General features: G+C 35.6%; 2 protein-coding genes across 2 annotated transcripts in view; both read right to left on the reverse strand.

Annotated features, from left to right (window-relative positions):
* The window catches only part of LOC138315344 (SNF-related serine/threonine-protein kinase-like), a gene marked incomplete in the record, with an annotated part of 256,648 nt that overhangs the window by 230,469 nt on the left and 7,319 nt on the right, over positions 1–18,860 (reverse strand).
* LOC138315347 (TBC1 domain family member 31-like) lies at positions 2,966–10,002 on the reverse strand. Its single transcript, XM_069256304.1, has 5 exons — positions 9,799–10,002; positions 8,754–8,806; positions 8,392–8,544; positions 4,549–4,684; positions 2,966–3,103 (listed from the first exon to the last, which is right to left on the reverse strand). Exons 1-5 carry the CDS (start codon positions 9,913–9,915, stop codon positions 2,981–2,983), a joined length of 582 nt encoding a protein of 193 aa, XP_069112405.1. The 5' UTR covers positions 9,916–10,002; the 3' UTR covers positions 2,966–2,980.

An 18,860-nucleotide genomic window follows, 5' to 3' on the forward strand; every position in this document is an offset into this window, starting at 1 on the left:
TTGTTCTGATGGGTGTATGTAGAAAGTCTCATTATTAGTTTGTTCTGCTGGGTGTATGTAGAAAGTCTCATTATTAGTTTGTTCTGATGGGTGTATGTAGAAAGTCTCATTATTAGTTTGTTCTGATGGGTCTATGTAGAAAGTCTCATTATTAGTTTGTTCTGCTGGGTGTATTCTGATGGGTGTATGTAGAAAGTCTCATTATTAGTTTGTTCTGAAAGTCTCATTATGTAGAAAGTCTCATTATTAGTTTGTTCTGATGGGTGTATGTAGAAAGTCTCATTATTAGTTTGTTCTGCTGGGTGTATGTAGAAAGTCTCATTATTAGTTTGTTCTGATGGGTGTATGTAGAAAGTCTCATTATTAGTTTGTTCTGCTGGGTGTATGTAGAAAGTCTCATTATTAGTTTGTTCTGATGGGTCTATGTAGAAAGTCTCATTATTAGTTTGTTCTGCTGGGTGTATGTAGAAAGTCTCATTATTAGTTTGTTCTGATGGGTCTATGTAGAAAGTCTCATTATTAGTTTGTTCTGATGGGTGTATGTAGAAAGTCTCATTATTAGTTTGTTCTGATGGGTGTATGTAGAAAGTCTCATTATTAGTTTGTTCTGATGGGTGTATGTAGAAAGTCTCATTATTAGTTTGTTCTGCTGGGTGTATGTAGAAAGTCTCATTATTAGTTTGTTTTGATGGGTGTATGTAGAAAGTCTCATTATTAGTTTGTTCTACTGGTTGTATTCTGATGGGTCTATGTAGAAAGTCTCATTATTTGTTTGTTCTGATGGGTGTATGTAGAAAGTCTCATTATTAGTTTGTTCTACTGGGTGTATGTAGAAAGTCTCATTATTAGTTTGTTCTGATGGGTGTATGTAGAAAGTCTCATTATTAGTTTGTTCTGCTGGGTGTATGTAGAAAGTCTCATTATTAGTTTGTTCTGATGGGTGTATGTAGAAAGTCTCATTATTAGTTTGTTCTGCTGGGTGTATGTAGAAAGTCTCATTATTAGTTTGTTCTGATGGGTGTATGTAGAAAGTCTCATTATTAGTTTGTTCTGATGGGTGTATGTAGAAAGTCTCATTATTAGTTTGTTCTGATGGGTGTATGTAGAAAGTCTCATTATTAGTTTGTTCTGATGGGTGTATGTAGAAAGTCTCATTATTAGTTTGTTCTGATGGGTGTATGTAGAAAGTCTCATTATTAGTTTGTTCTGCTGGGTGTATGTAGAAAGTCTCATTATTAGTTTGTTCTGCTGGGTGTATGTAGAAAGTCTCATTATTAGGTGTATTCTGATGGGTCTACGTAGAAAGTCTCATTATTAGTTTGTTCTGCTGGGTCTATGTAGAAAGTCTCATTATGAGTTTGTTCTACTGGGTTTATTCTGATGGGTGTATGTAGAAAGTCTCATTATTAGTTTGTTCTGCTGGGTGTATGTAGAAAGTCTCATTATTAGTTTGTTCTGATGGGTGTATGTAGAAAGTCTCATTATTAGTTTGTTCTGATGGGTGTATGTAGAAAGTCTCATTATTAGTTTGTTCTGCTGGGTGTATGTAGAAAGTCTCATTATTAGTTTGTTCTGCTGGGTGTATTCTGATGGGTGTATGTAGAAAGTCTCATTATTAGTTTGTTCTGCTGGGTCTATGTAGAAAGTCTCATTATTAGTTTGTTCTGCTGGGTCTATGTAGAAAGTCTCATTATTAGTTTGTTCTGATGGGTGTATGTAGAAAGTCTCATTATTAGTTTGTTCTGCTGGGTGTATGTAGAAAGTCTCATTATTAGTTTGTTCTGATGGGTGTATGTAGAAAGTCTCATTATTAGTTTGTTCTGCTGGGTGTATGTAGAAAGTCTCATTATTAGTTTGTTCTGATGGGTCTATGTAGAAAGTCTCATTATTAGTTTGTTCTACTGGGTGTATGTAGAAAGTCTCATTATTAGTTTGTTCTGCTGGGTGTATGTAGAAAGTCTCATTATTAGTTTGTTCTGCTGGGTGTATTCTGATGGGTGTATGTAGAAAGTCTCATTATTAGTTTGTTCTGCTGGGTCTATGTAGAAAGTCTCATTATTAGTTTGTTCTGCTGGGTGTATGTAGAAAGTCTCATTATTAGTTTGTTCTACTGGGTGTGTGTAGAAAGTCTCATTATTAGTTTGTTCTACTGGGTGTATGTAGAAAGTCTCATTATTAGTTTGTTCTGCTGGGTGTATTCTGATGGGTGTATGTAGAAAGTCTCATTATTAGTTTGTTCTGCTGGGTCTATGTAGAAAGTCTCATTATGAGTTTGTTCTGCTGGGTGTATGTAGAAAGTCTCATACATTTCTCAAACACATAATAAATGATTTAGTTTGAAAAAAATACCTTCATTCTTTCTATTTTTTTTTAAAATTCATCAAGAATATACTTTTACTATAGAATTTAACTGGACTGTTTATCTGAATCTAGAACGAATATACGTACCCGGCCTTCTACACCTTTCGGCCGTGTACGAATTGGTCCCTATGTGTCCTAGTGGAGCAGTGCCTCAAAAAATCACTCGGGCAAAATTTTCTATACTATTTTGTAGATTTCCAATTATTTTGTGCGTATACAAGCATTTATATATTATTTTTTGTCGAAAACAAACATAACTACCATTCTTAATATCTACCGTACTGCTCACAAAACTTCAAATTCATACTTTGTAGACTTGCTGTATAAATTCTCTTCAGAAAGGCCTGCATATGTGTATATGTAAAACAAAATGTCTCGCTGAGAATTTGATATTTTATATGGTTCAGTTTTATTGCCTAGGAGGTAAACGATAGAAAACAAATAAGATAAAATGCATACAAACATTTAAATAACGGTTTGCATAACCATTACTTTTCTCCATTAGCAGTAATAGGCACCAATTGTAGCTCTAAAGACGACACCATTATTTGTCTAAAAGTCTTTTGAGCTACAATATTGCAGCTAATCTGAATTCTACACTATTTTAGACAAAGTTTTATCAAGTCAATAGAAAATATTTCAGCTTTACCTGTTCAAACATTTTCTTCTGTAGTTGAAGTTCAATATTTCTGATCTCGGCCTCTTCTATAGCAGTCTCAGTCTCCTGGTCTCTCAGCAGTGCCTGATACAAAAGTCATTTATAGGCAATTTAAAATCAACTATAAAAGATATGGTAGAATAGCTTATCACCATTTTCAGGATATATCAAATGTACAAGCAAATTTAAATGTTTAAGATGTTTGACTCATCTATCAAATTGGAAATTGATTAATTTATTTATTTATTAGCTGTTGTATGAAAAGCGAGAATGAAATTTATTATTAATCAAGGAGCCATGACTTGTAAAGTTTGCTGGATAATGTCTGTGTAAGTGGTCAGGTTTTTATCAGTTTACCTTACATTTAGTTCAGTTATTGTAAATATTTGAAACAAGAGGCTCAGAGGACCTGTATCGCTCACCTGGTTCTTTCTATTTTTTTAGTAATTATCACAAAGACTGTTACAATTAGAAAAATTTGCAATATTGACCCCTCGATTTGTTTAATTTTGAATCCAACCATATAATGATGCTATAGATATAATATATACCATACAACTACGAGTGCTATCCAATACATAGTTTCAGAGAGGAAGTAATTTATATGAAAATAGTAGCCTAATTGGCCCTTTTGACCCTGCCCCTCATGCCGCGGCAGGTCAGCCCCATCATTTGTACAATTTTGAATCCTCGTCCCATAAGATGCAACCATTGCATTATGAGTGCTCTCCCATGCTTAGTTCGACCCCAAAAAATAAAAAATCACTTGGTTGGGACCATGTAAGGATCATTTCATGAAAGTTTCAGCCAAATCACATGGGTAGATCTTTAGAAGAAGTTCAAAATGTGTTTTCAAGATGGTGGCTATGGCGGCAATTTTGGTTTTCAGATCGACCCAACGAATAACAACACTTGGTTCCAGCAAAATTACACTGGTAGAACTTGAAAAGAAGTTCAAAATTCAAGATTTTAAAATATTCTACCCCCATGACCTTGATAGTAGGTCAAGGTCATTCATTTTCTGAACTTTGGTAGCCCTTTATCTCAGCATGCTACTAGCTAAATCTGAATACCCTGGGCCTTTCGTCTAGTTAGAAGAAGTTGTTTAGCCTATTTGACCTCTGTGACCTTGAAAGAAGGTCAAGATAATTAATTTTCACAACTTTGGTAGCCCTTCATCCCAGCATTCTACAGGCCAAATATGAGTACTTTGGGCCTGACGGTTATTGAGAAAAAGTTATATAAATGAAAAGTTTATGCATGCACACGGGTCAGATGACCTAAAAATGATATTCTTCAACAATCAAGGGGCCATAACTCTGCCAAATAAGGCGTTTAACATTATTGCAATATTGAAGGAAATCAGCTCAGCAAAGGAATGAGGCAGGATAGAATGACAGACAGACAGATAGACAGATAAAGCCTAATAGATATTATCCAATTTAGGTGAAATTGAGAGAGTTTTGTGCCAACTTAATACAACAACTTAATATTTAGCCTCAAAATTTCAGATCTTAGCATCTAAATACCTTTCTCTGGACCTCGTCATCAAGGCGACGAAGCTCTTTCTGGCGCTGTTCTTTCTGGAAGTGGAGGAATTTCCGACGAGCAGCATCCAGCAACTGTAACTCCTTAAGTTTCACCTCACGATTCATTGCATACAATCTGTAACCATACCAGTTTATACCTTAGACACGGTTCATTGCATACAATCAGTAACCATCACAGTTTATACCTTAGACATGGTTCATTGCATACAATCTGTAACCATACCAGTTTATAGATCAGACACGGTTCATTGTATACAATCTGTACTCATACCAGTTTATACCTTAGACACTGTTCATTGAACACAATATGTAACCATGACAGTTTATAGATCAGACATGGCTCATTGCATACAATCTGTAACCATGACAGTTTATAGATCAGACATGGTTCATTGCATACAATCTGTAACCATGACAGTTTATAGATCAGACATGGTTCATTGCATACAATCTGTAACCATGACAGTTAATAGATCAGACATAGTTCATTGAATACAATCTATAACCATAACAGTTTATAGATCAGACATGGTTCATTGCATACAATATGTAACCATGACAGTTTATAGATCAGACATGGTTCATTGCATACAATCTGTAACCATGACAGTTAATAGATCAGACATGGTTCATTGCATACAATCTGTAACCATGACAGTTAATAGATCAGACATGGTTCATTGCATACAATCTGTAACCATGACAGTTCATAGATCAGACATGGTTAATTGCATACAATCTGTAACCATGACAGTTAATAGATCAGACATGGTTCATTGCATACAATCTGTACTCATACCAGTTTATACCTTAGACACGGTTTCATGGTTCATTGAATACAATCTATAACCATGACATTATATAGATCAGATATGGTTCATGTAACTATAACAGGTAATAGATGAGAAGTTAAGACAAGAAAACTTTCTTTTTCAAATACAGTACATTTTTCTCAGTGCTGTGAATTTCAAATCATTTCTTTCTCTGTGTTTATCATTTTTGGTGTGAAAATTTAGAATTTCACTATTTTCTCTCTAGGTTGAGTTTGAGAACTAACCACCTTCTAGGTAACTTTGTTTGTTGTGATTATTTGCGAGTTTTCTTTGAGCAGTGAGTTTCTGTTCCTCAGTCTATATAAGTATCTGGTGTTTCTCCTGACTTACCGTTTTCTCTGAGCAGTGAGTTTCTGTTCCTCAGTCTGTATAAGTATCCGACGTTTCTCCTGACTTACGGTTTTCTCTGAGCAGTGAGTTTCTGTTAATTGGTCTGTATATGTATCCAGTGTTTCTCCTTACTTACCGTTTTCTCTGAGCAGTGAGTTTCTGTTCCTCGGTCCTTATAAGTATCTGGTGTTTGTCCTGACTTACCGTTTTCTCTGAGCAGTGAGTTTCTGTTCCTTGGTCTGTATAAGTATCCGGCGTTTCTCCTGACTTACCGTTTTCTCTGAGCAGTGAGTTTCTGTTCCTCAGTCTGTATAAGTATCCGGCGTTTCTCCTGACTTACCGTTTTCTCTGAGCAGTGAGTTTCTGTTCCTCAGTCTGTATAAGTATCCGGCGTTTCTCCTGACTTACGGTTTTCTCTGAGCAGTGAGTTTCTGTTAATTGGTCTGTATAAGTATCCAGTGTTTCTCCTGACTTACCGTTTTCTCTGAGCAGTGAGTTTCTGTTCCTCTGTCTGTATAAGTATCCAGTGTTTCTCCTGACTTACTGTTTTCTCTGACCAGTGAGTTTCTGTTCCTCTGTCTGTATAAGTATCCAGTGTTTCTCCTGACTTACCGTTTTCTCTGAGCAATGAGTTTCTGTTCCTCAGTCTGTATAAGTATCCGTTGTTTCTCCTGACTTACCGTTTTCTCTGACCAGTGAGTTTCTGTTCCTCTGTCTGTATAAGTATCCGTTGTTTCTCCTGACTTACCGTTTTCTCTGACCAGTGAGTTTCTGTTCCTCTGTCTGTATAAGTATCCGTTGTTTCTCCTGACTTACTGTTTTCTCTGAGCAGTGAGTTTCTGTTCCTCTGTCTGTATAAGTATCCAGTGTTTCTCCTGACTTACCGTTTTCTCTGAGCAGTGAGTTTCTGTTCCTCAGTCTGTATAAGTATCCGGCGTTTCTCCTGACTTACCGTTTTCTCTGAGCAGTGAGTTTCTGTTCCTTGGTCTGTATAAGTATCCGGCGTTTCTCCTGACTTACCGTTTTCTCTGAGCAGTGAGTTTCTGTTCCTCAGTCTGTATAAGTATCCGGCGTTTCTCCTGACTTACCGTTTTCTCTGAGCAGTGAGTTTCTGTTCCTCAGTCTGTATAAGTATCCGGCGTTTCTCCTTACTTACTGTTTTCTCTGAGCAGTGAGTTTCTGTTCCTCAGTCTGTATAAGTATCCAGTGTTTCTCCTGACTTACCGTTTTCTCTGAGCAGTGAGTTTCTGTTCCTCTGTCTGTATAAGTATCCGGCGTTTCTCCTGACTTACCGTTTTCTCTGAGCAGTGAGTTTCTGTTCCTCAGTCTGTATAAGTATCCGTTGTTTCTCCTGACTTACCGTTTTCTCTGAGCAGTGAGTTTCTGTTCCTCTGTCTGTATAAGTATCCGGCGTTTCTCCTGACTTACCGTTTTCTCTGAGCAGTGAGTTTCTGTTCCTCGGTCCTTATAAGTATCTGGTGTTTGTCCTGACTTACCGTTTTCTCTGAGCAGTGAGTTTCTGTTCCTCGGTCCTTATAAGTATCTGGTGTTTCTCCTGACTTACTGTTTTCTCTGAGCAGTGAGTTTCTGTTCCTCAGTCTGTATAAGTATCCGGCGTTTCTCCTGACTTACCGTTTTCTCTGAGCAGTGAGTTTCTGTTCCTCGGTCCTTATAAGTATCTGGTGTTTGTCCTGACTTACCGTTTTCTCTGAGCAGTGAGTTTCTGTTCCTCGGTCCTTATAAGTATCTGGTGTTTGTCCTGACTTACCGTTTTTCTCTGAGCAGTGAGTTTCTGTTCCTCTGTCTATATAAGTATCCGTTGTTTCTCCTGACTTACCGTTTTCTCTGACCAGTGAGTTTCTGTTCCTCAGTCTGTATAAGTATCCAGTGTTTCTCCTGACTTACCGTTTTCTCTGAGCAGTGAGTTTCTGTTCCTCTGTCTGTATAAGTATTGTTCCGTTTGTTTTCTCCTGACTTACTGTTTTCTCTGAGCAGTGAGTTTCTGTTCCTCTGTCTGTATAAGTATCCAGTGTTTCTCCTGACTTACCGTTTTCTCTGAGCAGTGAGTTTCTGTTCCTCAGTCTGTATAAGTATCAGGCGTTTCTCCTGACTTACCGTTTTCTCTGAGCAGTGAGTTTCTGTTCCTCAGTCTGTATAAGTATCCGGTGTTTCTCCTGACTTACTGTTTTCTCTGAGCAGTGAGTTTCTGTTCCTCTGTCTGTATAAGTATCCGGTGTTTCTCCTGACTTACTGTTTTCTCTGAGCAGTGAGTTTCTGTTCCTCGATCTGTATAAGTGTGCGGTGTTTCTCCTGACTTACCGTTTTCTCTGAGCAGTGAGTTTCTGTTCCTCGGTCTGTTTAAGTATCTGTTGTTTCTCCTGACTTACTGTTTTCTCTGAGCAGTAAGTTTCTGTTCCTCAGTCTGTATAAGTATCCGGCGTTTCTCCTGACTTACGGTTTTCTCTGAGCAGTGAGTTTCTGTTAATTGGTCTGTATAAGTATCCAGTGTTTCTCCTGACTTACCGTTTTCTCTGAGCAGTGAGTTTCTGTTAATTGGTCTGTATAAGTATCCGTTGTTTCTCCTGACTTACTGTTTTCTCTGAGCAGTGAGTTTCTGTTCCTCGGTCTGTATAAGTATCCGGTGTTTCTCCTGACTTACCGTTTTCTTTGAGCAGTGAGTTTCTGTTCCTCAGTCTGTATAAGTATTCGGCGTTTCTCCTCTGCGTCCATCAGTAACTGTTGTTGTCTATACCAGGCTTCCTCCTCTTGTGTTCGTTTCATCGTCTCCTTCTGCATCTCCAGTGATAATTGTCTATGATACAAAATTTTACAATGACACATGTAAGACTGTTGATTTTTGTCAATACCAAGTGTTTTCATTGCCTTAATATTAATAGTTCTGTTAAAACTGACCTCATTTACCTACCAGGTGAATCTGATTTTTGTGTTTTCATGTCAAATATAGCTTAAAAATCTGACTTACATTTAAATTCACTCTAATATTTTTAAATAGGGTTTTACCTTTGGCGTAGATATTCCATTTCTTCATGCCGTATTCTCTCACGTTCCTGTACCTGTAACCAATTTTATTCATTAATTACCCCCAGTAGTGATAAGTCATCTCTTTTACTTCTGAATTCTGTGTGGTTCAAACAATATTTATTGTTGCATACATACAAAATGGGGAAATTTTCATTGGATTCTTGTCCAAAGTTTATGACTAACAGAAGGTGACATAAACAACTTAACCATTATGATGTCAACTGATCAATGTCAAAATGGTTGTTCATCTTAAATCCTCATTGATAATCAGTTTTTCTTGGTCTAACATCATCTTTAAAGTTTATATGTGCCATAATTGGTGTAAATTTTGACATCCTATTTTTTGTTCAGTAATTAATTGAAAAACAGTTTTGATGATTTAAGCTATGAAAATTAAAACATGTATTATGCTTTATAAGCATTTGCAGCAACGTAGAATTGATGCACCCTTACAGTAATAGTTCATGATTTTATGCTTAGATGAAAACATATCTGATGAAGTGCCTTCATAATTACTAATATCAACGTATAGATATGAAATGGTAGACCACAGCTTGGTTTCTTGGTTTAACCGTGTGTGGTCTTTTTACTGTACTGTCGATGTAAATATGATTTTGGGGAGTACTGCTAAAATTCATTCTGAGCTCTTATTTGACTTTGTAAAATTAAAACCTATGCTTTGTAAGTATTGTGATTCTCCAAATATTGGTAACTTTTGGTGTTGAATAACATTAAAAGCTCTTTTTCAATATGAAAAGTTTACCACATATGTCTTTAAAGCAGAGACACTCAAAATGAGGTATGTCTTTACAGATGCTAGAGCAAACAATCCATTCATAGTGCACATTATAAAAATTGTCTGGAAAGCTCTGGCATCTATACACACCATATAAAAGACAGTTTTTGAAATAATTACGCGCCCTGCACAACAAAATTCTAAGACCAGAGTAACATTCCTAGTTTACTCGAGGATAAGAGTATGATTTTGATATCAGTCTGGATTCTGACCAGCGTAAAATCTTACCTGGTAGTCTACTATAAACTTGGGATATTTGTTGAAGACAGGATACTGACCAACGGTCAGAGGTTTAAACTCGGCCAGTGTTTTTTGTGGATGGATATCGTCAGGTGTGGCCTCCATTAATCTGTAGGCCTCTTTGATAACTTGTCGCACATCTACAGCGTTACGATGATGGTAAAAAAACTGAAAATTCAAATTTTTGTATAAAAAATTAACTACCGGTATGTATTATGTACAAGACACTGCCTGACATTAAAAGGATATTAAAATATACCATTAAAAAGTTTATTGATGGATGCAATCCATTGTATATCTATCTATCAACAGATCAGATTATGTAAGATGCCCTCCCTTGTATAACATCAACAGCTAATATAAGGATGATCTCCCCTGTATAAAGTCAACAGGTAATATAAAGATGATCTCCCCTGTATAAAGTCAACAGCTAATATAAGGATGATCTCCCCTGTATAAAGTAAAGAGCTAATATAAGGATGATCTTCCCTGTATAACATCAACAGCTAATATAAGGATGATCTCCCCTGTATAAAGTCAACAGCTAATATAAGGGTGATCTCCCCTGTATAACATCAACAGCTAATATAAGGATGATCTCCCCTGTATAACATCAACAGCTAATATAAGGATGATCTCCCCTGTATAACATCAACAGCTAATATAAGGATGATCTCCCCTGTATAAAGTCAACAGCTAATATAAGGATGATCTCCCCTGTATAACATCAACAGCTAATATAAGGATGATCTCCCCTGTATAAAGTCAACAGCTAATATAAGGGTGATCTCCCCTGTATAAAGTCAAGAGCTAATATAAGGGTGATCTCCCCTGTATATTATAAACAGCTAATATAAGGGTGATCTCCCCTGTATAAAGTCAACAGCTAATATAAGGATGATCTCCCCTGTATAAAGTAAAGAGCTAATATAAGGGTGATCTCCCCTGTATAACATCAACAGGTAATATAAGGATGATCTCCCCTGTATAAAGTCAACAGGTAATATAAGGGTGATCTCCCCTCTATAAAGTCAACAGCTTATGTAAGGGTGATCTCCCCTGTATAATGTCAACAGCTTATATAAGGGTGATCTCCCCTGTATAAAGTCAACAGCTAATATAAGGGTGATCTCCCCTGTATAAAGTCAACAGCTAATATAAGGGTGATCTCCCCTGTATAAAGTCAAGAGCTAATATAAGGGTGATCTCCCCTGTATATTATAAACAGCTAATATAAGGGTGATCTCCCCTGTATAACATCAACACCTAATATAAGGGTGATCTTCTCTGTATAAAGTCAACAGCTAATGTAAGGGTGATCTCCCCTGTATAAAGTCAACAGCTAATATAAGGGTGATCTCCCCTGTATAAAGTCAACAGCTAATATAAGGGTGATCTCCCCTGTATAAAGTCAAGAGCTAATATAAGGGTGATCTCCCCTGTATAACATAAACAGCTAATATAAGGGTGATCTCCCTGTATAAAGTCAACAGCTTATATAAGGGTGATCTCCCCTGTATAATGTCAACAGCTTATGTAAGGGTGATCTCCCCTGTATAATGTCAACACCTCATATAAGGATGATCTCCCCTGTATAACATAAACAGCTAATATAAGGGTGATCTCCCCTGTATAACATCAACAGCTAATATAAGGGTGATCTCCCCTGTATAAAGTCAACAGCTAATATAAAGGTGATCTTCCCTGTTTAACATCAACAGCTAATATAAGGATGATCTCCCCTGTATAAAGTCAACAGGTAATATAATGATGATCTCCCCTGTATAAAGTCAAGAGCTAATATAAGGATAATCTCCCCTGTATAAAGTCAAGAGCTAATATAAGGATGATCTCCCCTGTATAACATCAACACCTAATATAAGGGTGATCTCCCCTGTATAACATCAGCAGCTAATATAAGGGTGATCTCCCCTGTATAAAGTCAAGAGCTAATATAAGGATGATCTTCCCTGTATAACATCAACAGCTAATATAAGGGTGATCTCCCCTGTATAAAGTCAACAGCTAATATAAGGGTGATCTCCCCTGTATAAAGTCAAGAGCTAATATAAGAGTAATCTCCCCTGTATAAAGTCAAGAGCTAATATAAGGGTGATCTCCCCTGTATAAAGTCAACAGGTAATATAAGGATGATCTCCCCTGTATAAAGTCAACAGCTAATATAAGGGTGATCTCCCCTGTATAAAGTCAACAGCTAATATAAGGGTGATCTCCCCTGTATAAAGTCAACACCTAATATAAGGGTGTTCTCCCCTGTATAAAGTCAAGGTAGCAGTGTACAGTAAGACCGAGTGGCCATGGGTGAGATTTTTATTAAGCAGAAAGCCCCTGTTTTATTATATGCATAAAAAATTAAATCAAAGTACTGAAAGTACTAAATGGCTCGGTCTCGATGATAGGAGAATATATTTCTAAGGTCAATACTACTGTAGTTGTGTACAATAAGAAATAAATTTGGCTGGTGTTCCTTCCAGTTTGGACTTTTGAGGATTCCTTGGACACCAAGGTGTAAAATAAGAGACACATACTAAAATCTTGGAAGCCCATTCTAATATTTCCTATGATGTTATATGTCAAATGATTTTATAACACCTTTAAGCATTTTCCTTGTTAATTTGATGTTAATGAAAATATTCATTCTTAATGACTATATATAGCTATTGTCATCAAGTTCCTGGGACCACAGTATCAGTTAACAAGTATTGTTTTGCAGCAGAGAAAGACAAGAGGCATACTTTTCTATGCCAAAATGTCTTAAATATAGAATATGTCTGTCCTCTAGAAGACTTATCAATATCATCATGTGATTTTTGAATAAATTGGTCAATTGGTCTACTTTTAACAAGTTTTGTAATTATTCTTTTGTAAAACAGCAAGTTGATTGATATACATTGTATCCGAACTTCAATTCAAACCGGATAACTTGTTAGCTCACCATAGACCATGAAATTGTTTGTACACTTTCTTAACTTCAGGATTGTTTTACAAAATTACAAATGAATTTTTCTACATTTTTTATTTTCAAATCCCCATACCTCTGATGAGTATAATAAAACTGTTATTACAAGTGAATCAAATATTTTCAGTTCAAGATGAACAGGAAGAGATACATTCCTTTATTTCTTATAAATAGCAAACACCGATTTAATTGTTTGTTCAGCAGGTTTTTTCCCTTTCTTTAAAAATGCTACCATTAACATTATTTTCTGTACCTAGATATGTAAACAATTCTTATAAATCTAATTCTGTATTCCATAACATCAACTGGTGTTGTTGTACCGATTTACGTCTTGAGAATATCACAATTTTTATCTTTCTGATATTAAAGGCCCACTACCTTTCCGACACGACTTCTAATTTTTAAAATGGAAATGTAAAACGAGATCGATAATTTTGTAGAGTCGCAAAAGTTATTAACTTACCGTTAATACTACGATTATCATCACCTTCTGAACAATTTAATCAAAATAGATACAATGTAAATTTTTATAACGCGGGTCGTCTTATGTTTCCCGCCGTCGTCCTAAATACCGCGCGGTAGTTGACTATTACAGCGCCAGACGGCAAGACAGCGAAACGACTCTCCACGGTTTTCAGATATTACGCAGGAAATCTTGCATATGTTTGGTGTTGTAACCTCATCTTAAGGCATCAGCATGGGTTTTCTGATGTTATCAATGTTTTTTAAGAAACCTTTTAATTTTGCCCCGGAAAGGTAGTGGGCCTTTAAGTTCTAATTTCCATGTTATGCAATATTGTTAAAATTCATGTAACATTTGTCGTAGACCATCAGATATTTCTGATATCATAACAGTGTTATTGGCAAATAATATGATAAAAAGTTTGGGATACATTCCAATATTATATACCGTAAAAACTGGTATAATTTGCGCAGGTACTTTTTAGGGCTGAAAATGCTTAAAAAATCTACTATCAGTATATTTTGCGCATCAAAAAAATGGGGGAAAACAATGTCCAGGGAGTCCCAAAAACCGATGTATGAAGGCGACAATTTCAATGCAAAATATTCCCCATAAATGCTTGACAACTTGCACAAAAAGTGTTGTATTTAGAAGAAATAACATATGAAAACCGCATTGTGTTTGTTTTCTTTTATTGGCCACAGTAACCCGAAACTGAAATATCTAGCATATGTCCAAAACATCGGCGGTCTGGTCCGCCGTACTTCGTGCACATGTCAATGTTTTAAGATATTGCACATGAATAGTAATCATGAATATTTGAAAAAAGTACAATATATTTACTTAAATTGGCACAATAAGTAATTAGTGTGTTTGAGATCATTAACAATCAACAGCAATCAGCTAGCGGATACGTAGTTTAGCTTGCAACAATCACAGTGTGCATAATTTGTCAAGATTTGTAAGACAAAGTATTCTTTTCCACCAGGTAAGATTCTAAGTCATAAAAGTAGATTGAAAATAGGAAGGGAGATAAAATAACCAGATAAATATTTGTAGCGGGATCAGACTGGGTTGATTATCGGTGATTAGGTAGCTCAGTCGGAAGAACTACATTTTCTTCTCTCCTGTTACAGAATTGGCACCCAACTAAATAACCAACGGTTGTGGTGTTTGAAAGGGTCTTGTATGTCTTCAAAAAAGAAGGGAGGAGTGTAGCGGGACTGGACTGGGTCGATCATCGATGACCAGATAGTTCAGTCGGTAGAGCACTCGGATAGTGTTCGGAGAGTCCAGGGATCGAATCCCGGTCTTGCCGCTACATTTTCTCCTCTCCTGTTACATATGGTACTATTCTGTGCATGTAGATATTCAAGGTAAATCAACAATGTTCGCTGATCTTGCAGAATTGCCTTACAGTGTTATAATGAATGCAGTAAATGTATGTCTCATTGGTGTGATTGATTTAAAGGCAGTTCATGTGGTGACCGAAAAAAAGGTAAAATCAATACTTTCAGAGTGATCAGAGAACATTGATAGTCAAGGCGGGGAAAACATAAGACGACCTGTGTTATACAAATTAATGTTTAATTGATTTTCATTAAATTGTCTCGAAGGTGATGGTTAGAGTGTTATTAACGATAAGCTTAATATGTTTTTGACAAAAAATATAAACAGCTAATGTCATATTGTGTTTTAAATTAAAATAATCTTTTATTTATTCATTTCATATCAAGCATGTACATGTCATAGAATATAAACAAATATCAGGTATATGCTTAAATAATATTACAGTTAAATTCACAATAAGGAATTTGAAGATGATTATAGTAATTATTTTTGGATTGAAAATGATTACAATATTAAGCTTCCACAGCTGAAAATTATTTCTTTTTGTTTACACAATTCTTCTCCTAGACTGTTTCCAGTTGAAATGATACATGCATGCTGACATTCTGTAAAACATAAGGAAACAATAAATGTATTAACAGAGTAATTACTGAAAAGGCTAATATCATATAATTAAACATTTTAATCATAAATAGCAATACCAGCATAGAGGAAATATTATTGAAGTTTAATTCCCGCTGTTCTTCAGTCCTCCTGTTCTTACATGTAAGAGTTTTGTCCTTCATAAATTGATTGTAATATACAGTCTATAGCAGTTGTTATATAATGTGCACAAAGTATAAATATACACACGTATGCATGGGTACAGTGGTAAATTAATAAGTTATACGGAAAATGATGGTGTTGATCATGAAAAGCGTAAAGTCTATTTTGTTGAGTAAAAAGTTAAAAAGACTAACATAAGATGTAATCGCAGTAAAAACAGTGATCATGTGGGCTTTTGTGCGATTGCATTTGTAAGACTGTGCCAGGTGGTAGAGATTAGTTCCGCTCGAGTGATCACACAATGCAAGCGAGAGTCGGGAATATGTTTATGTAAGTTTTAATTGCTAATCCCTGATGCTTTTTGGTAAAATATAACTCAGGATAATTGCTAAACAATTAACAGTTTTCTCTTCATTTGTTACAGATTGAATCAGCTTTTTAAGTACCGTTTTACGGAAGAATTATGAAAAAGGAATCGGCATTTTCGTCGATCTAGTAGTCCAAAAATATCAATTCGAGTTATATGAACATTCCATATGTGATTTATGTCATTCGGCCAAATATTTACTTCGTATTACCTAGTTTAATGAATATGCTGTATGTATATGATCAGAACGGCAAGCTCCTGTGCTGAAAATAACTAAAATGTTTTAAAAGTATGGTTTAGTGGTAATCTCTGAACATGCTTTAGTATATAGATATAATCTGATATTTATACATGTGCTTATGAAATTATCGATAATGATGGATGTGATAAATATTCATACCTTATTAACTGCCGGGAGTTTTAAGATAACGCCACCTTGGACATTTACAAAATGTTCACCGTCTGTCACATGCTATTTTATCAGTAGTCCAAGTTTGTCCAAAATTTTGTTAGAGTTGTCCAACTTCCATTGTAGTTTTACGTCCATGTCAACCTGAACACAGCCGTGATAAATGCATCTCCATTTCGCCATGAAATGTATTTGCTCCGAGACAAATTTGATTCAAATTACAAAATTCATTATGGTATCAATTTTGATGTTCGAGGTGAAATATCGATTACGTTTTTTTCCGTTGCGGGTTAACTGTCACTAATAGGGAGTAAACGTCTGGGGGGAACCAGCTTCGGAGCGAAGCATTTTGGGGACGAAACGTCGTCATTCATTGTAAACAGCATTTTGGGGACGAAAAATCTAGATACTTTGTAAACAATTCAGGTGAAAATTTTCAAACAGAAGATCTTTTGCATAGTGTGTATAGTAAGGATATGAAAGCCGTAATATACTATTCCTATTTCAACGTTACAGATATGCTTATTTCAGTAACTTTCATAATCAAAATTTGCTATTTAAAATTCCCGGTAAAATCAAAGTTGTTGAATACACTGCCGCTAGGAGCGCTAGTATCTGCGAGCAATTTCTAAGCCAATCATATTGAGGAGATTGACTGTAAGGGAATTTTGCAACCACGATCACGAGTATCCGAGTAATGGCGAGGTGGACCCTCGTAGACCCACATGAGCTGCGTGAAGTAAAGCTAGCAACATGTTATTTTCGAACCCACGCTTCGATGAAATGTTGTGAATTCTTCATAAAAAAAATGATAAAACATAATTATTGACTTCTAGAGATGTAAAAGATTATTATTGATTTTTCGTTTTCATTACGGTTCGGAAATATGTAAAAATATGAATATATTATATTAGGCAACTGAGTACTGTAGATGTGAACCCCATGTCAAAAACGAAAGGTAGGCTAATTATGAGTCAAAATCATAAATCACCTGATTAGAAATAAAAACTATAGGCCTAGAACCAAAGTAAATTGTAACTACTCTTATAGATTTTATTTTTTTTTCTCTTAATTTCAATGTTTTTCTGTATTTGACCAAAATAAAAGTAACAATGAAATGTTTTGATATGGTGATTTATGACTTACCATGATAATGTATATACAGTGTACCTGTTCACAGATGGTTTGACTTTGATTCATGCCGTAATTGATGTGCAGTAGTATTTTTGAGATGACGTTATTTCAAAATTCAAACGATTTGATTTTTTTACAGTTACAGTGACTGAATCCTACTGTACTTCACCTGTAACTCTATTGCTTAATGATAAGGAATGAAAAACTGCTAAAATTGGTTTTATTATCAATCAAACATTTATCAATATATAAGACCATTATTGATTTATCAATAAAAACAGTTTTACTGCAATTGAATCTTTTGCTTGTATCTAACTGGTGATTCGTGGTCCGATCTGTGAATCGTCAACCCTGAATCATGAATCGGATCGGATCGCCACATGTTAGACAATCCACAGCCCTATAAATCATACATAACTCCACATCCTCACTACAGTACAGAGACAGTCAGTATGAACACCATAAATTATGAAAACTATTTTTTGTTTCATTATTATGTCTGAAAAAAGTTTCCTTTACATAATGAATTGTCTAAAATGTACTATCAACAAAGAACATATTCACAAGACAATTTAAAAAGTCTTCTATGTATAATAGGACAAGAATTACAAGCAATATGTAAATGCCTCAATAATACATGCATACATACCGGTCAAAGGGACGGGACATGTATACATACCTATGAGACACATCAGGATTATATCGTGATGCAAAAGAAAACCCCCACCATATTTCATGTATAAAGTTCCCAACAGTTAATGAAAACTTAAACAAGAGGCCCAGTGGGCCTGTATCGCTCACCTGGTTATTTAATGCCAAGTAATGTTCTGATTACAGGATCATTGTTTCTTATCCGAAGGCATAAGCTCACCGGCCCTTTCGGCCATGTGAGCTAAAAACCAAATCCTTAAAACCAAAGTTCTCTGTTGGTCATCATTTTAAAATAATTTCATAGTCCATGTTAATAGCAGTGATTTTTTTTCAATAATTTCAGGGGCCTGTACGTTTGTAATTGGAAAAACAAAACATTTTAAAGAATTTTTTTCTTCATTTGAGAAAATATTACATGAAATTGGGAAAATACAGCAAAATTTCTCTAGTGGATTCAAAGGGGCCTTTATTCGGCCCCAAATGCATCAACAACAAAAAAAACACCAAAATTTATCAATATAAAATGAATTATTGATCCATCTTTTTTTCAGATTATAAGTTTCCAGCATTTAAACCCTAATACTGGTATATACTAAGTTTTTTGGGACATGACATGTTTAATATGCCTGCTCTATCTATATATCAGCGGAATACACATTGTACCAGTAATATTAGTGCATATGCACATGTCGCTATTTGTTGATTGGACAAGACAGTGCTACACACCTCACCTCCAGTTACAAGTTTTCCTATCACAATACATTTTGTATACAGGTACATATACACTTGGTCGATGTCAAGGTGAAAGCTAAGGTCAATAGATATATACATTTCACCTCGCATCATCAGATACTGTGAAAGAAAATAACCTGGTGAAAGGCAATGGGTACATATATAATGTATACATAAACTTCTAATCTCTAGTGCCTAG

The sequence above is a fragment of the Argopecten irradians genome, chromosome 2 (assembly GCF_041381155.1).
Source record: "Argopecten irradians isolate NY chromosome 2, Ai_NY, whole genome shotgun sequence".
NCBI lineage: Eukaryota > Metazoa > Mollusca > Bivalvia > Pectinida > Pectinidae > Argopecten > Argopecten irradians.